Genomic DNA, 24,886 nt, shown 5'->3' on the forward strand with positions numbered 1-24,886 from the left:
AGCTTCACATACAGATGCAGAGAGAGCGGACAGGTAGATCGAAACTAGAGCAAGATACTGGAATGACATAGCTTATATCTCATATCTTGCAGGACTAGTAATGCAAGTAGCCATGTTTTTTTATTTCATTTTTTGGTTCTAATTTTTGTAACAGTACTGTAACAGTAAAACCTGTCCAACACAAGAGGCCTTCAGCTCGAATCTGAAGAATGGACTGCACAGTGAAGCCCTAGAGCAAAATGTTTATCCCTATTTTTTTCTATGGGCATTCTGCACAGGCCTTAGAAAACATGTACTGTAAATACATCATACAAGAGTCAAGTAGGTGAGATGCAGGCTCATAGTACAGTTTTTTTTTTTTTTACAATGCGAAAGGGGCCCATTAGTGCTGTTAAAGTGATAAGTTTGTGCTCCTTGTGTGCAGCCTAACTGTTAGAGTTTAGGAGGTTTTACAATCAGAGCGTAGATGGTCTGAACATCCAACGGGTCTTCTACAGGCATTTGCCTATCACCTGCACACCCCGTGTGTGCAGCATTCATGTGCGGTCAGTACGGAGGTAGTACTCGCACCTTATTAATTAAAGTGAAGGATAAAGACACCGTGTGACAACATTCGTACACTTACATCATTCTTGCAAATCCTTCATGAGATTCTTACCACGTGTACAGCAATGGCAGTTCCATTTTTATAACATCCCGCGTTTTAAAACATTGAACACTCAGTTAGACACAGCCAAAGTAAACTGCTTTGACTAAAGTAAAAACCTATAGTATGCTGACTTCATGGTGAAATTATGTTCTCGATTTGATCCAAAATCAGAAGATCCTAAATCTCAATGTAGCTCCAGTGAAATCTCCTTCTCCTTTAGGAATTGCATGTGATCAGCACGGATGATAACCGCGTAGTTGCCGCCGTGCAGGAGTGGAACCAGAACGAAACCTACAACCTCTACGTGTCTGACACATCGGGGGTCTACTACACGCTTGCCCTGGAGAACGTTGTCAGCAGCATGGGTCTCGAGGGAAATGTGATGGTGGATCTCTATGAGGTAAAACAAAAGGATGACAGGATGTTGGAGCAGCAGATGCTGCAGTTTAGCAGTTGAAGGTTTTATTTTTGCCAATATTGTTTCTTTAAGATGCTGGGTGTACTTTGGGTGCAAGTTTAATGTAAACTGATCAATATTTTAGAGCCAAACAACACAGAAGATGATATGTGCTTTTATTAAGCAAGAAACCTTGCTTCTGAGAGTCCATAATACAAATGGGAGAAGCATCCAAATTGCTGTGAAAGGGAAATAGATTCTCTCTTAGATTTATATCTAGAGAAATCATTTTAGAAGGGATGTGTCTTATGATCATTCTTAAAAGCATGTGAGCATCAAATGTCATCTAAAACCAAAGATAGGTTGGCGAAGATGCAGCTCATGTCTTGCAAATCCATAGCCCTGATTGAGGTCGTCACCCGAGACATAGGATATGCTAAATCTCTCCTCCAAGCGGGATTGAAGTATCTGTCAATTACTAAAGTGAAGTTTCATTGCCTGATGCAATTGTCACTGACTCAATTGAGTATCCCTGTGCCACCCTGCAGGCCTCAGCAAGGAGTCAGATTCATTTAAGACACTCATTGATTACTCACAAGTCTCCAGACAGTCAATCATTTTCCACTCAGTGACTGTGGCTGTTTGGTTTTGTTGGGAATACAGAATAGGTCTGTGAACTGCCCTGAGGTGTGTGACTGAGGTGTGTTATGTGGTTTGCACTGGACTGCATTTATTCTTTACAAAATGAATAGAGAGCAGTATACTTTTCAGCTCAACCTTGGTTGCTGTGAATGCTTTCTTTGCATAATTTCCTAGGTAGCAGGAATAAAAGGGATGTTCCTGGCCAACAAAAAGATGGATAACCAGGTGAAGACGCACATCACTTACAACAGAGGCCGAGATTGGAGGTTACTGCAGGCGCCGAGCAGAGACCTGCGGGGCAACAGCATCCACTGTGTGCTGGTGAGTTTCCTGTGTGTGCGCCTCCATCAAAGAAAAGCTTGACAGCAGTTGACTGATCCCAGCCGCAATGAGAGGCCCGGCTGTGAAAGAGCACTGGCCGTCAAAGCTGAGCGCTTCAAGACTGCTGAGCTGAAAGGTCAGCCGTCCCGACTCAGCCCGATGAGTTGACCTCCCATTTAAGAAACTCAGAGAGAAGGAGGTGTCAGGCGGCAACCAGACGCTTCCTTTTCATCTGTCTTTCTTACCGAGATCCTCTGGAAGTTTGGTCTTTTCACTGCTCACTCAATGGCAAAGTTCACACATTTCAAGTAGACTATCAAAATGTTTCCTAACGTGACTGTATGTCCACAAGTATTCATTTTTAGAAAATAAGACTAAATAAAACAATTATGGATTCTGTAGCCTCCCTCGGATTCCTCTCATATTATGCAGTCATTTGTCAGGAAATGTCAGAGTTTTAATAAACCTCCAAACAGCTCGTCACAACATGGCCGGCACTGCTGGCATTTTGCTGGGTCGTAATGAGAATTGTGCTGGTAAAGGTTAACCCAATCAAAATTAATGGTGAGGCCAGCCAATGGGGGATGGTGTTTGTGATAAAACTCCTGACTCGGGAGGGTTGTAGATCCGAATCGATGCAACAGCCGCTTTGTTCACCAGCTCGCCCTTTGAAGTTTCTGATAAATGAGTTCCTGATTTCTTCCTCTGCAGCCGTACTGTTCGTTACATCTCCATCTGCACGTGTCCACCAATCCCTACACTTCTGGAAACATTGCCAGCAGGGAGTCTGCGCCAGGGATCATCGTGGCATCAGGTGGGCATGATGGAATTTGTTCATAATAAGGTGTTTGCTCTTTTCCTCAACAGAGTTTGTGTAAATCAGTGGAATCATCTATTTTGTTGTAAAATTAGGAAAGTTATTTACCATATATGTGATGCACTACTTCTCATGCAATGTTCACACTGGACTTGGCAACGTGCAACGACTTCCAATGAGAGGTCTATGTAAATGCACACATATGAGCATTTTAGGGTTCCGTGTACAAAACTCTAACGTTCAGGCATCACTACACAATTTTTTAAATCTGTTTTTGTGGCTACTGAACATGTGTTGAAAGTTAAACCAGTTGAACTTTAACGAATCTGGGACATGACTTGATATGTTGGTAGCGTTTCATTGGCATGGAAATACCAACCATTTGAAACTCAATCATGGAGGACAAATTAATAACTGCGATTTGTGCACAGCCAGATTTACATGACACCAAGTCTTTCATATATCAAAATATATCTTTGAAAGAAAAAGCCCAGAGCAAGTTTTGCAAGATTTGCACTGCCATGACGTTTCACACCGAACCTCTTCCAACTGTGAGTACCGGTACATGTCCTAGTATCAGCAGTCTAGTGTGAAGACCATTCCAGGACCCACATTCATCACGTTTTTGAACACGCATCGGAAAGAAAGACACACATCACCAGAATGTACGTAGCTTTAGATTGGCTTTTCTTTGGTTTCTTGATGTGATGGTTCCAGGGGACAGTCAGAGCCAGAGATCAGTCTCTGGAATTTAAAAAGTGAGTGACGAAGTGACGAAGAAGATGAATCTAGATGAAGCCTATTGGTGAATGAATGGATAAAAATACATAAGTGAAGGGTAGGAATGCGAGTAGGGAGAGGACAATATGGAACGGATGGAATGAGGAAAGAGTAAAACAAGCAAAGGATGTATGAGGGCTGAGAAAAATGCATATTTGTCTCCTCACTTGAGCAATAACAAATTGCAAGAAGATGGGTTGGGTGGATATGAAGAAGTAGGATAAGGGTCTAAATAAAGGTCAGCCCAACAGGTAACCACTAGGTTGCTTGGAAATTACTCCCCATTCCATCCAATAGAATTGGACATTGCTTCCACCTCATCATTTGTACAAACAGGTGTTTTGTCTTTGTACAGATGAGTTAAACAGCTATCCTCATCACCAACATCACATAACGGATAAGGATTTAGCTCTCAGCATAACAGGTCCCTAAGAACAAAGCAAAAGCTCCCATTTACTTGAAGAGAAGAGAGTGGTGGAGGAACATGACATCAATGGCCCTTGGGGTGGATTCACACTTCAGTGATATTTACTGCCGCTTGAAGCAGCGCTGTCAATAACTCATCAGCCCAGGTGTCTGATGGAGGCTGATCAACATGGGAAGCGTGAGTGTCTGGACTTTTGAGAAACTCTGAATTAAGCAGCTTCTGGTGATGTGGGAACAATCGACTGCTGTGGTTTGATCTCAGGTACAAAAAAATCACACACACTCACGGACATCATTATCAAAACCTTACTGATAGCATCTGAAGTAAAGGCGACTAAGGAGAACAACATTACCGGCTGCAGGCAACCCTTGTCATTAAATTGCAGTCTGTTCATTTTAAATGTTCATTAAAATTTAATTTGTGGCTGTTGGGCAGAAAAAATCCTTTCATCGCAGTTACTGATTGTTTGCACCAGAAAAAAGAAAAGAAAGGGGCTTTGCATAATGTAACTCCTAACTTGTTACGCCTGTTTTCTGTGGGTTTCCTTTCATAGTCCTCAGATGTCAACAAGCGTTCATGTTTTCAGAGGTAGGGTTTGAGTGGAGTTGTTTCTCCTGGAGGGTTTACACTCGAGGACGACCTGAAAAACTGCCACCTGCCACCAATTACAGGCTGAATTCAGGCAATTACAGGTGTTTGCACTGCATCAGGAGAGCTTGTCTTAATTAGTCAGAGCTGCTGAAAGACGAATGCAGTAATCTGGATTTATTGGTTAATTTACGAGTATGGGCAAATGTCACATTGCACAGTGGATCTGTTGGATCACTGTAATTACAGCTCTGTAATTGCTGCTGCAGGCTGGAGTCTCCTGCTGCAGCTCCCCTGCTGTTCTTAATTCCCTGTAAAAGTTTGGACGCATTTGACCCAAAACCCATTTAATTTTCTGCGTCTGCATCTTTTCTTCCTGAACCCTCGCACTTGTTTGTCCTCTCCTGTTATGTAACCTTCCACTTCGCTTGCAGGCTCCATTGGCTCAGAGCTGACCACGACCAACGGCAGTGTGTTCATCACCTCCGATGCAGGAAACACATGGAGACAGGTGAGCGCTCCCTTAATCGCTGCAATGTCAGGCTGCCGTAGATGAGCTGAATTTGCAAAGCTTCGCAATTCTAATTGGTTTGTTGAAGACAGGTCAAAGTATGAACTACGTTGACATCTTTTTAAACCTATATTTTCCATTCCTTTTTTGAAACATAGTTTTGTTTTTTGTTTTTTTAAACTTGTATGGGCAGAATTCAATCTTGACTCTGTGGAAAACATTTCTCTTGACATCGCCTGAATGACATTTGAGTGCCAGTGTCACAAGAGGCACTTTCACGTTAGCCATTTTTCTTTCAGCTGTCAAATGACCAGAAACTCAGCATTTTCTTAATGCTGTCTCCACACAGCAAATGGAATGGTAAAAAAAATTCTGCTTTTCTAACTTAAACTAAGCAAAGATTAATTTACCATTACTCTTTTAGGATAACATTAATAAATCAAGCATCTTACATTATTTGGTATTTATGTGCTGCAGTGATTTCATTCACACATGATAAATAAAGGTGGAAAAAAAGCATTTTTTCCAGTTTTAAGAACCTTTTACCTTACAAGAACCTGGGGAATATTTAGAGACCCAGCCTGGCATCCATTTTTACCAAAAAATCAACCAAATAAAGCTTTATATATAAGCCCCTATTCTACAGTGACTGCTTGACCAGAGTGCTTTTCATAAAATAAAAAATAAAATAAAAATTAAAACAGGACAAATCAAATCAAAAGAAAAAAAGTCCAGAAGTGGCACAGCCTGTTTGGGGCTTGTGAAGTTTTGAACTGCTTTTTTCAAGGTCACTCTGACTTATGAATAGGTCAAAAACCAAACTTTTTTAATTTGTCAGATTTCATTTTATCACGTTCTGCTTTCAAATTAATTACCACCACTTCATGGTGTAAAGTAAGGATACCAGCAGAGATTGCACTCTGAATTGATGTGATTGTCTTTCTTGTGTAGCGTTGGGTGTGCATTGTCAATTCAGGACTGGAGTGAACATTTTTGCTGCATGTGTTTTGCATTCTAGTCCTCACATCTCTCATGTACTTTACAAGAGAATAATTTTCTTGCTGAAGAGCAAACAAGTTCATGCGGTTATCCTTCAGCAGACTGGGAATTTGATTCTCTTCAGGATGCTGTTGTTTAGGGCTTTGTCCTACCACAAGTTTTTCAGGAAGTGACAACACGTTAAGTTTGCATCCTGGGAGAGTACAGATAAATGTCTCCACTGTAAGCAAATCTCCTCAAGATGCATGCTCCTTACATCTGGATTTTGGTGTGCTTGATGGTTTTGTTGCTGCCCACACACCTGTTCGTGTAGATAGCACATGTGTCAAATTTGTAATTATTATTGGCCCATGAAATCATATCAAATGTGCATTAGAGCTGGCCCGCGCTATATACTGTGCAGCTAATCCCACAAATCCCACAATCCTTTGCTAGTATGTTAGTCCGCAGACCAAACCGGCAAGTGCTCATTTTTTCTGAGTCATTGACAGCCATGCTCCAGTCGCATGGGACAAATTAATTTCACCATCCACAAAAATGGCCAAACAAAAGATGTACAACAGGAGCTTTCAAGACAGGTGGGAGGCAGATTTTCTGTTCACGAATATAAAGGACAGACCTGTTTGTCTTGTGTGCGGAGCCAACGTGGCTGTAACGAAAGAATGTAACATAAGAAGTCACCCTATGAAAAGGTTAAACATACATATCAGTTGCAGTTAATCTTTCAATAAATATTGAGTTTGGACGGTGAGTTTACTTCATTGGTTAATTTTGGCCCACTGTTAATTTTAGTTTGACATCCCTGTTCTAATGTATCAAGAAAAAGTTTCAAATCATAAGACCAGGCTCACAGTGACCACTACCAGTTCATGTTGGAAGAGGCTGATGCTGGGTGAGACATTCTTGTTTGTTGACATTTTCTCCAACATAAATCATATTTCAAAACAAGGCTGCACTTAATAATGTAATCATATAAACCCTGATTTGATTTAAAACCATTTCTTTTTATTCGGGGCCATTTTGTTTACTTTGCGCAAACAAATAAAAAAGGACCAAGTTGACTTCTTATGGCAGAAACTCAGCCAAGCATCCAAAGAAAATGTCCAAATGACTAGGACAGAACAGTGCTTCGAGTGATTACTTTTTGTGTTTAACTCTCATTCAAAAGTCCAGTTACTGTCAGGTTTAAAATATTTGTTTCCTAAAGTTTGTGAGGCTCTAAAAACTGAAAGTTTCTTTTAAACTTCTTTCCCAGGTTTTCCTGATTTCTTTGCCTTTCTTAAGTTGATTGTTTTACTCAGATTTAGACAATGCAGAAATATTCTAGAAAATCTGGCAAAACACTCACTGGGACTCTCCCAAACTCTGACGTTTTTGATTACTTGACAAGAGTTATGCAGGTAGCATGCTAATGTGTCTTTTGGAGGATTCTATTCTTTGTGTTAGCATTCTGTGGTTTAGTTGAGTTTTTAAGTAGTTTTTGATAATGTTATGAGTTGACCTTTGTAAGTCACACCAGTTTCAGGATCCACAGCTGATTTCATTTAGGATAATTGACCTCAGTCTATTTATGTATCTGACATTTTTTTTATTTTATTTTTTTATTGTCAGGTCACCTATTCTGCTTTGTCACCCTCTTATGTTTCTCCATGCGTTGTGTCCAGTTTAAGTTTATGTATTAAAAGTGTGAGTTTCTGCCACCAAGCCTCGTCTTGTACATTTTGGGCCATACACCTCCAGCTCCTGACATTATTGCCCTTTTGTCAAAGAAGGATTTCACTTTTCTCAAAATTGATCCAAAAAACATGTAATTTTACTGATTTAACAAGCTAACATTGTCGAAGACATAAACATTTAATTGGATATTGCATAAAATTCAATACCAACAGTTTGCTGGTATTGTTAAAAAGTTTGCAACAACTTTGACTGTGATCAAAGCCTAAAACTAAAAAAAAGACTTTTAATCTTTAAAAAAAAGTATTTATGGAACTTTCCGAGATTACCACTTATGTGCACAAAGACTGTCCCTTCTAAAAATGTATCTTCTGAAGTATCTTTACATAATATTATTGATGTAAACCAAACTGTCTAATATTTAAGTATGATACTGTTTAGTGATAACCCTAGGGTTTTGGCATCAAGTCATTAGGTGGAGATGGATGGAATTCCTGTTTTTTTAGATGCTGGTAAAACGACAATAGTGTCCAAGATCCCAAGAAAACATCCTTGCCAAATTGTTTGCTCCCATCAAAAACTATGTACTTTGGAGGTATTTTGTAATTATCCGCCTTTCTGCGAGAGCAAAAATACCTCTTATCACCCTGATGATGACAGACAGAACAGAAGATTTGCTTGTTACACGATGAAACTATCTTCATTGATAATATTAATTTTTAGACCAGAAGAACAAACTAGGTCACAACAATTTGCTTCTACAGTTTCTGAATTCAGATGAACAGAAAAAAAGCCATTTACTTGCTGGTGGGCTTTGAGAGCAGGCAGAAAACAGGTCAGATTCCAGGCAGACAGGTCAGAAAACAGGTCAGGATTAGCTGAAGGCTGGAAGGTCACTCTGAACCACGGGCGACAATCTGGCACCAGTTTTGGGGAAGAGAGTTGATTATAAAGCAGAAAGAGAAATGAATGACACTGATGACCTGCAGCTGCAGAGCAGGGATGAGGCAGACTGAAAGACAGGGAGCAGGACACTGATGGACCATAATATTCTTATGCTTAGCTATTTGACAGATAGAGCTTTCCAGCTTTAATGCATCGTGCTCGTTCTGCTTTTACAACGATGTTATTTCATACAGAGTTTGTGTAGCTCACATTTAAACCAACCCAACTGTGGGAGAAAGCCTATATTTCAGACCTCACCTAAATGTACTGGCAGAAATTCCATTGCAATCTTTTGAATTGTCTCTCAAACATGTCACAACACATCTACGTGAAAAGCTGGCAGTTTACTCCAAGTTAAAGACCCTACATAAAATAATACCCACTTTATATTATGGAATATTCAGCATTCCACCCATGGCATAAAAGCTCCTGGGATAGCTGTGACTTTAACCTTTTTAGAGTCTGTTAATGTTTTCAACATTTCTGCACTGAGAAAGTCAGACTGATAGTTTCTTTCCATTCACTCACAGCTTAGTGAAGTATTGCAAATACCCTGATAAATCCTGTCTTTAGTTTGTCACCACACTCTTGGCTCAATGAGATGCCTCCCTAACAGACTTTACTTTACTTTAATCCAACTAGTTATAAGTCTGATTTTTGTTTACAGTTTTTAGTTTTTGAAAACAGGTTTTGAGTAACTAGAGTCAGAAAAAAAGGAAAACTATTTCCTAAGTAAATCCACATTTTAATCAATTTTCAACACAGCCATATGTCTATCCAAAAGGTTCAGCAGATTTCTATTTTACATACCAAAATGTTCAGTTTTGCAGCAAAATAAAATTAGGGTAAAACCATTGAAGTGTCTTTTTTTTTTAACTTGTCCTGTCCAACAGCTGGGCAGGCAGATGAGGACTGAGGGCCTCTTGTGTTGGACATATTTTACTTTAACAGCGGGGGTTATGAAGCTTCTGACAAACCAGAGGTATGTCTGAATAAACCCCTTTTGTTATCGAGGCCAAACTTCATTCATTTCAATCATATTTGAAAATCTTTTGTGTTGGACCGGACGGAAAAGGCAAGAAGGGAAGAAGAGAGAGGGATGTTAGAGAAAGTGGGGGGATAGGAGGGTGGTAATAGGAGGAGGGGGGGGGGGGGGGGGGGGATAAGACCATGAAGCAGCATAAAGCAACAAGTTTACTGGATGTTTATCATTACGGTAAGGTTCAAATGTAGTACAAATCTCAAAGGGCCGGGCCTGTCCACACTCAAATATTATCAGCTGCAAAAATGTCAACATGTACACAAAACCGATAGTGTTCACACACGCATACTTATGCCTTCAAACCAACTAGTGTGAAATATTTCATTCATTCAATCATGCAAACTATTAGTGCAAAGGTGAGCTAACACCTGTGCTCATTGCCCATTGAAGTGTCTTAAAATAAATGTTTCTTTCATATCTTATTTTCAGCCTACAGCCTGTGATGTGAAAGCAAAAGAAAACAAAGAATAAATCTTTTTGCAGTCCTTCAAATAAGCTTGTTAGTAGCTTGGTAAAAATAAATAAATAAAAAAGAAAACTACAACGAAGTAAATGTTAAAGAGGACAGCTTTTAAAGATCACTTAAAATGTCTAACCTGGATTGAGCAATCCACTTTTCTGACTAGTGTGTGAAAAAGAATTTGGTTATAGATGACCAAGGTAATACTTTCTACTTAAAGAAAAATGGGAAAAAAAGAAGGTGGTTTACCAATTACGGAAGAATGTTGGGAAATTATATGAAATGCTATGTGCAATGGGTCTCAACTGGTTCCAACTCATGGCGCGAATTCTGCCGGAAGAATGTTATAAGATTTTTTTACCACCCCAGTGCCGGAGTCCAGCTATTCAAAACTACTGGTCAGAATATTATTTTGAGGTCCATTTTATTAGCATTCAGGAGAGAGTTTTACACATCGCAAGCAATTGCAAGAAAGTATTTTGTTTTTGATGCGGAGGCCTTATTGATATCACTACATTGCATTATATGATGTGTTGGATCACATGATGAAGCCACATTGTTGCAGTAGGCAGCATTTACTTTTGTTATAACAGTTCATGTCCTCTTCCCTGCATGCAACTTCAAAACCCTTTTCCTGTTTCCCAACAGATCTTTGATGAGGAATATGCCGTGCTGTATTTGGACCAAGGAGGAGCTTTGGTTGCAATAAGACATACTCCGCTTCCCATTCGACACCTGTGGTGAGTCATTATGACAGAGACGCCATTTATCCCAGCGTGACTAATTCCCGGAAGGAAGACTCCAGTCTGAAATAAATCAAACTTAAGCTAATGAGCTTTTCTACAAACTTAAAGATCCTGTGAGTTCCTTGTGTTTTCCTCCATACTCAGCCCTGCAAGGAATGTCAAGTAAAGTTGTTGTGAGGGTTGCAGAAGCATTAGCGAGGGTTTTTTGTTCAGCAGCTGTGTGTTTTCTCAGGTTGAGCTTTGATGAAGGACGCCAGTGGAACAAGTACAGTTTCACCAACACGCCTCTGTTTGTGGACGGCGTGCTGGGAGAGCCTGGAGAGGAGACGCTCATCATGACGTGAGTAACAAACGCATCCATCGCACTGGAAAATCAAAGGAACTACAAACTGGCTGAACCGCATTTTCCCGTAACCAGCATCTTCTTGCATATGTATCCTCAGTTGCACCATTCAGCATTCTTTGCTGCCTGTTTTCTCTTTCATGAATAAAAAAGGTTTCTCTCAAGGTCTAGCTGACATCAAAACTGGCTGTCTACAGATTATGATCACAGGAGATCAATGGTTTGGCAGCCAGCGACAGCGTGACTGTCCATTTGAAGAGCAAAAAGGGAAATGATCAAAAAAAAGGAAAAAAAACATAAGCGAGAAACTCTGGTTTCAAAAGTTTTAACTGCATAAGAAATTGGGCAATGGGATGATTCTGTGTGCCCTCAGAAACCAAAGTTATGAAGATTCCTTTCGTATTTATTCTTAGAATAGCCAAGAGCAAGAGTGTATTCATATGAGACAGCAGCACGGCCTTATTGCAGCACAGTCAGGCCTCAGGAGCGTTTCACCAAAGGCTTTCCGCAACCGTTGAATCAATGTTTCATGACACCTGTCTTAAATGACAGAGTGACAGCGGCTGGTTTTGCTCTGCCAAAAAGTGATAGGACACAGCTGGAGAGACAGGAAAGGAAGGGGTACATGCACTCAGCAGCCTGACAGGAACTGAATCTACTGCTGCAATCTAGATTAACGAAGAAAAAAGATGAACCACCAGAAGAAAAAATATATTTTTAATGTCTGTATATTTTTTTCCTACTAATTCAAAGCAGATTATTGAACATTGCATAAAAAATATTCTGCTTAAACCAATGTGATGTATGTAACGGTCTTGGAAAGATTTGGATCGGATCGGATGTAGCTTGAGCAGGTTTGGTTAATGCTTGTTAATAAAGTAATAAAAAAGAAAATGTTGAGAGAACTTGGACATTGCTCAAGACCATCATCCTAATAAGGTTAGAGGCTTCTGTCCCCCAGTCCCTTTAAGCTTGTTTTTAATTTAATTTAATTTTTTTTTGCTCCTATCCCTCCTCTGGGAGTCTTTGTATGTGAGTTAGCAAAATCGGTTCTTACCAGAAATAAAGTTGTTAGAAGAGCTGCTCCAACAGGATACTGCTTGTTGCACTGTTCCAGCAGATAGGTTCTTCTGTGAGAAGTGTGTGTGGGTGGGTGGGGGGTGGGGGGCAACCAAAAGACAAAACAGTCAAATACAGCATTAGCATATAAGACCATAATGCATCATTTTCTTATTGGTTTGCGCTCATTTGTACAGTAAGTGCCTGTCATGGTCAGTTGCCTTCAATCCTAATTGACAAATTGTGATTAATATGTTTTGCTGTGATTGATGAAGGACCAATTGCAGAGAAAACACACACTTTGTTCTCTCTAAATGGAATATTTGTTTTAGATAAATGAAGAAAAAAACATTTTTGTTTTGATTGACTTTCATAAGAAAAAGTTAGTTTTAAACATTGGACAACAATATTCTAGCTTCTGTTGGGAAACGTTGGTTTGTTTTTGGCCACAATTGCCATTACTCCATACAGACACCCACCCTGAACACGCCTGATCCTTTCTGATGTTGAAAACTAAACAGGGTTGGGCCTGATTAGTCCCTGGATGATAGACCTCTTGGGGCTTTAAGGTGCTATAAGTTACTGCAACAATATGGGCCAGGTTCCCATGTTTCCATGTATCATAACAAAAAAGAGGGATGGGTAAGGAAATTACTTTGCATTAAAACTGAGGCAAATTCCAAATTGGCAGGTAATCTCCTTTGGTAACCTCCTCAAAGAACTAGCTGAAAGGAAAAAAAACATTGACATTTCTCTCTATGTAAATGAGTGTTTGGCAAATCTCATGTGAAAATGCATATTCATTTTTTGGCTCATTGTCCAGGATTTTTGGCCACTTCAGTCATCGCTCTGAATGGCAGCTGGTAAAAATAGACTTCAGATCCATCTTCAACAGAAGGTGCACAGAGGCCGATTACCAGACATGGCACCTACACAACCAGGTAAGTCTCCTTCAAAATATAGCATGGACAATGTTGTAATTGAAAAATTTGATTTTTTTATTTTTACTGATATGAGTTCTACTGTACTGTACAGTAGCATAACCCTAACATCTAACCCTTACTGTAAGCTGACAAATAGCCTTTTACGGACAGACTCATGACATACATTACAGTGTTTCTGATATAGGCAAGTGGATTTTCCCACCAGCTTGCATTCAGGTTCAAAACTGGATGATTTGATAAAGTTGTATCCAAGGTCAATGTATTTATCAGATTTCCATTCCAAAAGAAAATGTCTTTTTTTGTTTGTTTATTAAAAGTATTTGTGAATAAGGCGTGTCAGACTCCAGTATATCAGCAAACCAATTTAGTCGTGGTTAGCACTTTTATTTGATTTGCCATTTATAAATAAATTGGAATAATAGAGCCTGCATATGGTTATGAAATTAGGATGCACTTTTGCATGGAAAATATTCATATTGATTAATTGCTTGCTTGCTTGCTTGCTTGCTTGATTGATTGATTGATTGATTGATTGATTGATTGATTGATTGATTGATTGATTGATTTTGTGGAGCAGATCATGTAGTTTGTTATTTTGATAAACCTGTGACTCACACTGAACTGTTTTGTGTAAGTTGACGTGGAGGAAAAGGTGTTATGTCCTAGTATGGATTCAGAGGCTTGTGCCCCAGCACGTTTAAGCATCGACGTCAGATCGATGCCAAGTCAGAGGTCACCAAATTAGCTTCAGGCCAACCTCTTCACGTAGGTCATGGTACGTTTCACTTAACCCTGCTTGAGTTTGGAATGGTCAAACAGAGCAAACTTTGAGAGTCACTCCTGGGTATGGCACAGATTTTCTAGTAGGAGTGTGCCCTCTGTGTTTTTGCTCCAGGGTGAGCAACTTCAGGCCTTGAGGGTCACTGTGTTGCTTTTTTGTCCTTGCCTGCCTTTGAATCTTCTGATTGGCTGAACGCCAGAGCCAGGTAATCTGCGGAATGTGCAGTCGGCTAAAAAAAAGCAGGACTGTCTACCCTAAGGATGTCAATATGTCAATACAGGCTCAAAAAGGTCAAGGAAAAGGAACATTATCTGGTTTATACTGCCAGCATGCATAATAAAAATGACTTGTGCACCAAAAACCTACATCTAAAAAGAGACTTATATATAAGACAGCTATTGTTAGATCCCTGATTTATATCTACAATGATCTACTCGGAGACAGATGCCAGAAAAACCTCTATCAAAAGTAAAAGTGCCAAAATGATTTTCTATAATTGGATCTTGTCACACACATGTAAGAAGCCGTTGGTGTTCATGTCATTACAGAGCAACGTTGTGACATATTTGTAGTCTAAAAATCCAGCAAAAGTGGCAACGAGGGACCAAGTCCTGGGTAAAGTGGATAAGCTCAAAAGCTTTGATACACAAAAGTTATCGGGTTTTGGTGTCCCAGCTGTTATCTCTTTGAATACCCATGGATCCAACCAATGTTGACATAGAACAACACTTATCGTCTAGATCTCACCTTGTTTCCCATCATATTGAGTCACATTTTGCAAATGGCTTTGTGTTAACTGGCTCTGTTCAAATATAATGTGAATTTAGCATAAATTTAGAATTAGAAGGGAGGGAGGGAGATGATTGGAACTCATTGTGGAGCTCATCCTCCTCCACAAAGTCCAAAGATCACATTTGTTAATCTCTGCTGTCACTTTGGTGGATGAATTCATGTAAATCCTAATAAAAGCCTGAGTAAGAGACCCTCTGACCCCAAGAATGCTTGAAGACCGCAGAACTTCAGGTATTCAATCAGGAGGCTTTTGTTCTGCACAGAAACATTTTCAGCTCAAACTTTTGCATGATTCATTGATTCAAGGACGCTGACAGAAGCAGGCAGAATTAGTTCTGCAGCTTGGTCCCAATAAGTAATTACTGATACAAATGTTTTTAATAAGTCATCGCTTATGAACACACTGTCATACTTGTGTGTAAACAAAGGTCCCCTTAAGAGGATTAAGGCTTTTTTTTCTTAATGAGTTATTATCTCTAATTGCTTTCCACACAGTTATTTGGAAAGTTGGCTGAAGCTGGAAATCTCTTCTTTTGAAATGTTCATATCATCCTCTAAGTGCACTCCCAACACTGCACAGCCCCTCCTGCGCATACATTAAACCTGCCCCTCAACCTGGCCGGTATTGAAGCCAAGCCAGATACATAAAGCAGGCCTTTATTCATGGCCTGCTTCTGTAATTGCTTAAGACACCCATATGCTCAGAGCTGACTAATGATCAAAACGTATAGCAAAGAAGATGACAAGGGTCCAAGCCAATTACAGGGCTAAACTGGCCAAACGGAGCAGTGGAAGAGCCTGCTGCAAAAATAAAACTGCCTAGAAAAGATGAGTCGCCTTTGTGTTAAGCTGGAAAAGTTTCCCCGGCTGGTCTATTTTTGTTTCTTTTCCTCAGCCATCTCACTACTGACACCTAATGCACATGTGTAGAATGTTCTGCTGATAAAAAGAAAGCAGCATTAAAGGATGGTGGATACAGTGGAACAGGCTGCTCATATCTTTTCATCTTTTTTTGCTTTCCAGCTGATTTTGAACTCACTTCTTTTACTCAGACGTACGGCTAAAAATGGGTGCCGTGCCGCCTGCTTTTGCAGTTGGAGCTCCTTCTTATTAGTTTGTGTCAAAGAAAAAAATATCCTGAAAAAAAAAAGACTCAAGTAGCACATTCTGGAATGTGACATTGTGACGCAGGAATGGCTGCTGAGTTTAGCACACAATGCCGTTTCATCCACAGGGCAATGTGCACTCGGGTAGCTGGATCCCATGAATAATTTACACATTTAGATGTTAAAAAATCTGTTCATTTTGTGAACTCCCTGAATGTAAGTTTACTTTTGGCCCTCTTCAGGGTGAGCCATGTCTCATGGGGGTGAAAAGAATCTACCGAAAGCTGAAACCGATGTCCAGGTGTGTCATGGGAAAGATGTACTCGGTGGCGATGACATCAAGTCCCTGTGACTGCATGGAAGCTGACTTTGAGTGGTAAGTTCTGCTTTTTAACTTTGTTTCTAACATTTTTTCGACCTGTCATAAGCACCCCACCTGGAGTAAGAATGACTTGTCTTTAATTTTCATATTCCTTTTACAAACCTCTACCACAGTTTACCTTTGTTCAGTCTGCACATCGTCGATGATGCAGTATCATAACGAAATAAAGTCTGAAGCCATACTAAAGTTTTTAAATATGACTTATGTCAAAGAGGAGAACAAATGTCATTAGTTCAGCTGGAAATTAACATTAATCTGCCTATTATCGTATACCTGTTGGAATGGACGAGAACTTTCAATTTGGTATTGTAATAACAAAATGCGATGGCATAGACTGATAAATAAAAAGTATGTTATAGTGAAAATCCCATCCATACATTTTCCAAACCTGCTAAATCTCTTTTGTCTGTCCCGCCTACTGTTGGGCAAAGTCAGGGTACACCCTGGACAGGATGCCAGTCTGTTGCAGAGCCACATAATCACACTCACACATTCACACCAAGAAGCAATTTAGAGTAACCAAATTAACCTATGAAGCATGTTTTTGGACTGTGGGAGAAAGACGTACCTAAAAAGAAAACCTGCGCATCTATGAGGAGAACACGCGTGCCAATGTGCAGCCCTATAGTGAAAATTAAAATTCAATTTTTGGGATATCCCTTCAGGGGTCGCCACAGCAAATCAGCTTCCATTGATTCCCAAAGGTAGAGAGTTTTACACAAGATGCCCTTCCTGGCACAATCCTGTATTTTATCCAGGCTGGGGACCAGCACAGGGGGACCCAGACTTGGGCCCCTTTTGTAGCTACATAGTTAGGCCGTAGCGTGAAGGGTCTGGCCCAAAGACCCATACTGGATGAAGCTCATTACGCCCCAAAATAAACCCTGATTTCCCATTGGTTTAATTTTGATGTCAGTAATTTTACCTGTGGCTCTTTAGATGCAAAATAAGTAGTAACAAATAATTTTAATACAATTCCTAAGTATCTGTTTCCACAGTTGTGTTTTAGTTTGAAAAAATTAGGTTACGGCAGGAAATAAATAATATTAGGAAATAAATAAATAAAATACTAAGAGATTGCACAATTGGTTGTAAAACTGTTGCCACAGTGGCCAAAAATGCCTGTAAAGCAAGAAATGCTCTAATGATTCTGCTGGGAGGACGTATCCTAACCAAAATGTGTACAGATTTGTTGAATGTTTTAAATGCAATGTTTTAAATATTAAACTGAAACTGATATACAGATGGCATTATTAGCTGTGCATGACTTTATCAAAATACTCAGAGAAGCTGAGGAAATCTATGTGTGTTGGGGGACAAGTCTGAAGACTTGGATTGGGTGTTTGTAGTCTTTTAGCAAGACTGTGTCAAACACTAAAAAAAACTGAGGGTAAATAATATCATCCTCTGTAAAACTAAAGCTCTACCATGTGTAAATAAGTGAATCGACATGAAAGAGACCTTTTTAATTCAGTCTCCTAAATGTGAGTCACAATATCAGTTCTGACACCGTTAGGCCTTGAGACAATTACACCATCAACATTTAAGATAAGATCAATAAAAACAATGAAGAATCATTCCATATTTGTCTTCTCTTTATTTTTTGTTAAAAGCTCAGCTTGTGATTATGGTAAATGTAGAACAAAACTGGAAACAACTAATCATACAACAAATCAGCAAAACAAGAAAAATGTTTTTTTAACTCTGCAAAGCTTTTGAGCCAAAGTGAACAAAATCATTCAGAGGATGACCTCCTCACACACTACCTAAAAAAAACACTCCTTTGCTATAAACTTTTGTCCTTTGCTATAAACTTTTGAGTTTTCTGTAGAAACCTAATCTCTGTTATACATATTTTTAATGAAGAAGCAAAAAGGAAAAATTCTACATAATTGACACTAAAGTACAGTATTTTTGGTTTTTACTTTTCAACTGAAATACAAAGTTCTGCAACATCAAATGTGGACTGTTTCTGCTTGGTTTAATTTAAAATTTGAGCTAAAAGGCAAACCCTTTGAAATAATCAAACCAACCAGTTTCCTGAATAATTTCTCTTGGATCGAAGCTGTAATCTCACCAGAAGCAAATTGCTTAAGAGTAGGAAACCACCATCACAGATCTCATCCTCTGGGTTTGAAAGTAGCTCAGTAGCTTCTTCTGTGCTTCCAAACAGAAACTAGTCAAAAGCCAAGTTGTGTGTGTTTCTGTGTTGTGTGTTTCGGTGAGACGATTTTGTTTTTCTCTCTCACATATTCAATTGACGCCGCCTTAATGCGCAACATCGTTCACAGTTTGAATGCTTTCAGAGTGAAAATGATTCTTCGCTGCTGCTCTTCTCACACTGACTGTCATAAAAACTGCCTTCTTTGATATTTTTTCTTTGCTAATGTTTTTTTCTTTCTTGCCACAGTCTGGTCTCCTGAGTGAAGCAGCTCCTGTAATAAGCTCCACTAAAACCATAAATCACGGAGCCTAATAGCTTTCATTAACAATCACAACACTTTTGCATCTGTGTGCATGTCGGACTAATTGGGGCAATTTGTCCCCTTCGTTTTTTGGGCATGTTGCGGCTCTGCCTTTAATTTGGAACACAAACAACATGTGAGCTGCGTTAAATAACACAGCATAGGATTTGTTAACATGCTCTTTTGCAGACCTGTACACTTCAGTTGTTTTTTTTTTTTTTCATTGATTTGTACAAGCATTATTAGTTAATTGGGAAATCTGCGTTTTGATTGGATGACTGTCTGCTTACTCACATCTGTGCAGTGATTATGGCTACGAGAGGCGGAGTGACGGCAGATGCAGCCCCGCCTTTTGGTTCCATCCATCATCCATGTCCAGGAGTTGTACCACTGGGATGACTTTCCTAAACAGCACCGGGTAAACACAAAAGCTACAAATGCATTTAACACACAAATGCTACAAATGCATCTGAAAAGGCGTCTCAGCAGGCAACTACAGCTGCCAAAGTATAGGTTAAGCCCTTCAGGCTAATTGTTTGGAAAATGTCTAACAGAGTAGCAAGGTTTCTTTGAACCTTGAAGTGGAGTGGATGTGCATACCACACAAACTTACTGGCTTTCAAAATATTACTAGAAAGTAAGAAAATTACTCTAAAATGGGCTTTGGCTTTAGATGCTCTCCATATGTTGTCAAAACCCAATTTTTTTGCAAACAGGAAGTCCGACTTTTGACCATTGATAAAGTCTTTGGTAGCTCGGTTGGTAAGGTGAAAGGCTATACCATGCAGGAATCCAGGGTTTGATTCCCGGAAGGGAATGAACAATGGTACTGGGGGCACTTAACATACCAATGACAAGCAATTAACATCACCCAGGGTTCTTTGGCAAGACTCTTAACGCTACCGCCTCCCGAGCGCGATTTGGCTGGTCAAATGCGGAGAAAAATTGTGGGATAAATAAAGTATCAATTATTATTTTTTATTATTATTATAGACTGCACAAGAAATGATTATGTAAGCAAAAAGGTACATTGTTTTTTATTTCTTTTTTTTTTTAAATTATTATTACTTTATTCTTTTCTTGATCTTCCACCTGTAGCTACCGAAAAGTCATTTCCAACAACTGCACAGCCGGAGTGAGCGCTGAGTTTACTGCCCGGCGGCTGCAGTGCCCCCTGCAGGCCCCCAGAGGCTTGCACCTTGTGACGAATGAGGGTGCTCTAACCGCCACGCTGGGCTCCAACATCACTTTTCTTGTTTTTCTGGAAGAGGTGTGTTTCTCTTGTTGTTTACCGGATTTTCTGTTTATAATCCACTTCCAAAGTTAAGCACGAGTGTTATGGGTTGTTGCAAACTCATTACTTTTTCCTTTTTATCTATTACTTGGTTTTGGAATTGTAACAGATAAGGGATTTGTCTAAAAACCATTTTTTGGAGTTTAGCATGTAAACCATTTTTAGTTATTTGTTTGTTTTTGCCCAAAGTGCTTTCAGATAGTTGCCCAGCAACACTTCTTCAAAGCTTCTGCAAAGTTGATGACACATTTCTTTCATTGGTAGTTGATTATATCTTACTAAAGTGCAAATTGATTCAAAACACAAAAGCCTGTATTATTTTTATAATTATTTTTCTTATATTAACTTATTGTTAGTCTTTCATGGAATTTTTTTTTTTTTCAAAGAAAAACATCCACGTCAACGTGGTGCAAATCATGTATTTCCTAATTTAACACTGGTGTGATAATTGATTGTTTTTTACAGCATAATATCCCTGTTTGCATCAAAATAAAAATGCATTTAGAGTATGTGTAGGTGCAAAAACAGACTCCATTGACCAGCATGAACCAGGTCAGTTCAACGTGAGGAAATCACTGTTATTCCACTGACAGAAAAAGGGGCAGGGATTCACAGATCAGTGTGATTAAGCAAGTTCGTAAAGGGTTGGACTTGACAGACCAGCACAGATGCAGCATCTGTCAAACCTGTTGCTATGGTTACCAAACAGACTCACATCTCTTTTAAAGGGAATGTGAGGGGCTCTCCTAGTAAATTTGCATACTGAACTCAAAGCAAAGTTTCTGCTGTTTCTGAACTTCCCAAACCGTGTCTGACATTTTATGTGGTCTTAAATGGTGAAATGTGTTTTGTTCTTTCATAGACTGTTTAGGGTGGACTCTAGAGGAAATCCCTGCTATCCACAGTCAACAGTTTAACGCTAAATTGGAGGGAGCAGAAACACTTGTAATCAATCCACCAAACTTCACTCATAAAAAAGTGCCTCTCGTGATGTGCTCGGCTCACGCTCCATAAGTCTCCTAAAAAGGCTGGTATTAAAACAGTTAGGACACGTTGGTCTTATTGGTATTATTGAAGTTAAATCATAACAATTGTAATGAATTGTTATGATTTAGGTTAGGTTTGATGTTTCTTAATTTTTGCAGAGCACTTTGGGACAGCCACTGGTGTAAACTGTCTTTTTATAAATAACCCAAGTTATTTTAGAGCAAAAGTTCAGAGACAGTTGGAGTAAAAACCAGAAGTGATTTCTGGAGTCTGTCCGTGGATGAACTCTTCTACCACTGAGAGTCCTGCTAGCAGAAGAGAGAATGGAGAGGATCATGTCTGGGATGAACCTGAACCTTGACAGAGTTCTTCACTAGTATTTAAGGAAATTCTAAAACAGCAAGAGTACCTAAAACCACTGAAATTCACGAGACAGATTAGCTATGCCTTACTAACAGTTGACCATTTTACTGTTTCTGAATCATTACAAGTAGTTTGGGGTGATTATAAACAGCACATGCTTGGATTTTCTGAAGTGTAGGAGACTTTTTGAGCATGCTTTTCTTCAAAGAAGAGAGCTAGAATCTTCCTGCCAACGAGGCAACGGGCATTTCCTGAAAGTGTTTGTCCTGCAGGGCGACGGGGCGAGGACAAGCATCACCATTGACTTTGGAGATGGGCACGCTCTGACGTACTCCAACGTGAGCACCATCGAGGACGGGATCAAACACATTTACAAAGCTGTGGGAATCTACCGAGTGACCGCCACGGCAGAGAACAGCCTCGGCTCAGAGACCGCCACCCTCTTCCTGCACGTCACATGTGAGGCACCAGAGGGCTTTAAAAGATATGACTACACAAATGTATTTGTGTGTTTCTCCAGATAGAAATATCTTCAATTTTGTGCCTTTGCTGTTTTTAGCTGCTTCAGTTCTTATCACGTTCTGTGGAATTGCTGCTGTCAAGTTGTAAGCGGCGTCCCGCTTTTTATCTCCCTGCAGAGCATGCTTCTTGCCCATAACCAAACAAACAAGTGAGATAGAACAAATCTCATTACACTTCCTCCCAAGTCAGTGTATGCTTCATGGTAGAGGGCTGCATTGGGATTGGGTCCCGCCGGGTCCCGCGGGACCCAACCCAAATCTCGCGGGATTGGGCGGTTTCAATTGTGCTGCGGGCGGGAGCGGGCGGCGAAAAAAAACCCCCGCGGGATCAGTGCTGGCATGAATATCTCATGAATATATATTAGCGGTCTACGTTAGGCTGTGCGGCTGTTGGATTCTTATATACTGAAGCTCCGTGAAGGCACCAGGTAGAGACGCCTAATGGCCTCTGTCATCTAACCTGTTGTTGGGGGTGTACAACGCCCCGCCCCGCCTCTAGTGTGTTATTTAAAGCCTGATACCGCGGTCCCGTGTAGGCGGAGCTACCAGCTAGAGGTTCTGGTCTGATCGCTGCATGGAGCGATGTGTGCATAAATGCATGATAGACACGGAGAATGTGGAGAGATCAGGTTTATAATTTTGAAGAGTTCTACTTGGTAATCATGTTTCCATGTTTGGGTTTATAAAATCATCCCAGAGAAAGTCTCTGCTTCAACTCCCGCAGGGAAAGCTGCGTCTGAATCTGACGCCCGTGTTTGCATCTCTCTGACAGAGTTTGAAGCCAAAGCCCCTCCTCCGCCTCTATACCTGCTTTTCCTCTCTACCTGTTCACCTGTTCATCCTCTGTAGCTGAGAGTTGTTTATCCCCGCGCTCCCAATGTGTCCTACACAGAGAGCGCAAAATACGGTCACCGTAGGTTGACACGATAGTCCAGCGCAGCACACGGATGAAAGAGCTGTCAATCTATCCGGCAACACTGCGCGGATAAGGATGGAGCAGGTTACCTGGCAGGGACATGATGTCAATGGATGAAGCAGAAAAGAACCTCAAACGAGGTTCATCGTGAGTCACGCATGGTTCTCAGATCTGCGAATCAGCAAAACTGGAAAAGGCTGAAGCTAAAAGTATTTTTCTGTCAGGAAAAAATTAATTCATAGATTTTCAGCTCTGTTTAACCATTAATGTTTTTTTCCTCCATAAATTCAAATGACTTTGACCTGCATCTTTACCGGCTGGTTCAGCGCTTCAGGCTGTCTGTCTGCGCGCGGACACATGCACACTTTTAACCGAACATGATTTGTAAAAATATATTTAATAATTAAGTTGCAAATTTCAAAAAAGAGGAATGCATGAAAATATGAGGCTGGAGGAGGGACACGAATCTCTTTAATATCATCAATACAAAATACTGTTTTTTCCTGCGGGACTGGAGACGATACAAAATCAATGCATCTCTATTACTGTGCGGGAATAAATTCTATGAGTTTTGCGGGTGCGGGCGGGAGTGGACATACATATTGCGGGAGCGGGCGGGAGTGTAACGCATACCTTGCGGGAGCGGGCGGGATTGGTCAGAAATTCAGCGGGCGCGGGCGGGAGCGGGATGAAGAAAATAGTCCCGCGCAGGGCTCTACTTCATGGTCACTCGGCCCACAGAAGCTGCTGCCGCAGCATATGTAACAGGGCTGACCAATTTGACGTTTTCAGGGCGTGACAGATGTAAAAGAGCTGACATATTGATCGGGGATCGCCTTTGCCCCCAACAATCTGTCCATCCCATGTGCCAGCAGTACAAATGGAGCCATTGCAAGCTCTGGAGGCTGCAGATGAAAAATAACACGCAGATGGCGACCATTGGTCCCAGCGCAAGGCTGAATTCTGGGCATTTTTCCTTTATCTCAGTGGCTAATTCTATTTTCTCCCTCCTCTGAATGCTGTAGCGTAAAGCATCGCCTTTGCTCTGATGTATGCGTGTGCTCAAGCAGGTCAGCTGGAGTACATCCATCTCTCAGCTCCGTTTGTGGTGGTGAGGAACAAGGAAGTGAACCTGACGGCTGTTCTGTGGCCTAGCCAAGTGGGAACGGTCACCTACATCTGGTGGATCGGAAATAACACTGAGGTATGGAGAGCGTGGTGTCACTGTATCATCAGCCAGAACATCAGCTTCTTTTAGGGAGATGTTTTTTGAGATGTTTATACCGCAAACTAACTTGGATTCTCTGTGGGATACTTTGGCTTTCAATACAAAAAACAATACAAAGCAAACGTTGGAGATACAGCCACTAAAATGAACAAAACGGGGCAGGCAATTTGTTGGATTCAAAACTTTTATTGACACCAAATGTTTTTGACAAATAAAAGCATATTATCCATTTAAGCATTCTGATTTACTTTTATGAAACTTCTCATCTCAAGCTTTGTCTTAAAATATTCTGAATCTGTCAGGTGACCAATTGTATAAGATTATTATAGAGGACCTTGAAGACCCAATCCATTCAAAATCTGGTTTTAGGTGTTTTTAAGATATTCCTGTGGCATTTTTCTCATGATGGAGGACATATATGAGAAATATTAAGATTAAAATTGCAATTCTGTGTATTTCTTCATTCAAATCAGGAGCACACAAAAAAATGCCACTGCAAAAAGCTTGTAGCAGTGATGTAGGTGCTACAATTGGCAGACCTGCAGCACTCCATATTGATGCATCTACTTGCAGACGAATAGATCCACGTACATCTTTGTTGTACACATTTGAACAAGGATCTGGCACAAAACCGTAGACATGGATAGCCATTTTTGTGGTACCTGTAATTTTAGGGTTGGGTTTTAAGACAGGAGGAGAGTGTGGAT

At 40.3% G+C, this 24,886-nt stretch overlaps 1 protein-coding gene across 2 annotated transcripts in view; it reads left to right on the forward strand.

Annotated features, from left to right (window-relative positions):
- Positions 1-24,886, forward strand: part of LOC101163788 (VPS10 domain-containing receptor SorCS1) — a 167,268-nt gene that overhangs the window by 121,967 nt on the left and 20,415 nt on the right. For both annotated transcript variants that reach the window (XR_002292451.2, XM_011488553.3), the window contains exons 9-20: positions 870-1,049; positions 1,863-2,009; positions 2,721-2,823; positions 5,056-5,132; positions 10,901-10,992; positions 11,231-11,338; positions 13,224-13,341; positions 16,266-16,399; positions 19,175-19,288; positions 19,969-20,140; positions 21,787-21,973; positions 24,022-24,155. Coding sequence is in view for 1 of the 2 variants with exons in the window: in XM_011488553.3 (XP_011486855.2) it covers positions 870-1,049; positions 1,863-2,009; positions 2,721-2,823; positions 5,056-5,132; positions 10,901-10,992; positions 11,231-11,338; positions 13,224-13,341; positions 16,266-16,399; positions 19,175-19,288; positions 19,969-20,140; positions 21,787-21,973; positions 24,022-24,155 (1,566 nt within the window). In the remaining variant the exon portion in view is untranslated. The remainder of the gene's footprint in view (positions 1-869; positions 1,050-1,862; positions 2,010-2,720; positions 2,824-5,055; positions 5,133-10,900; positions 10,993-11,230; positions 11,339-13,223; positions 13,342-16,265; positions 16,400-19,174; positions 19,289-19,968; positions 20,141-21,786; positions 21,974-24,021; positions 24,156-24,886) is intronic.

The sequence above is a fragment of the Oryzias latipes genome, chromosome 1 (assembly GCF_002234675.1).
Source record: "Oryzias latipes chromosome 1, ASM223467v1".
Taxonomy (NCBI): domain Eukaryota; kingdom Metazoa; phylum Chordata; class Actinopteri; order Beloniformes; family Adrianichthyidae; genus Oryzias; species Oryzias latipes.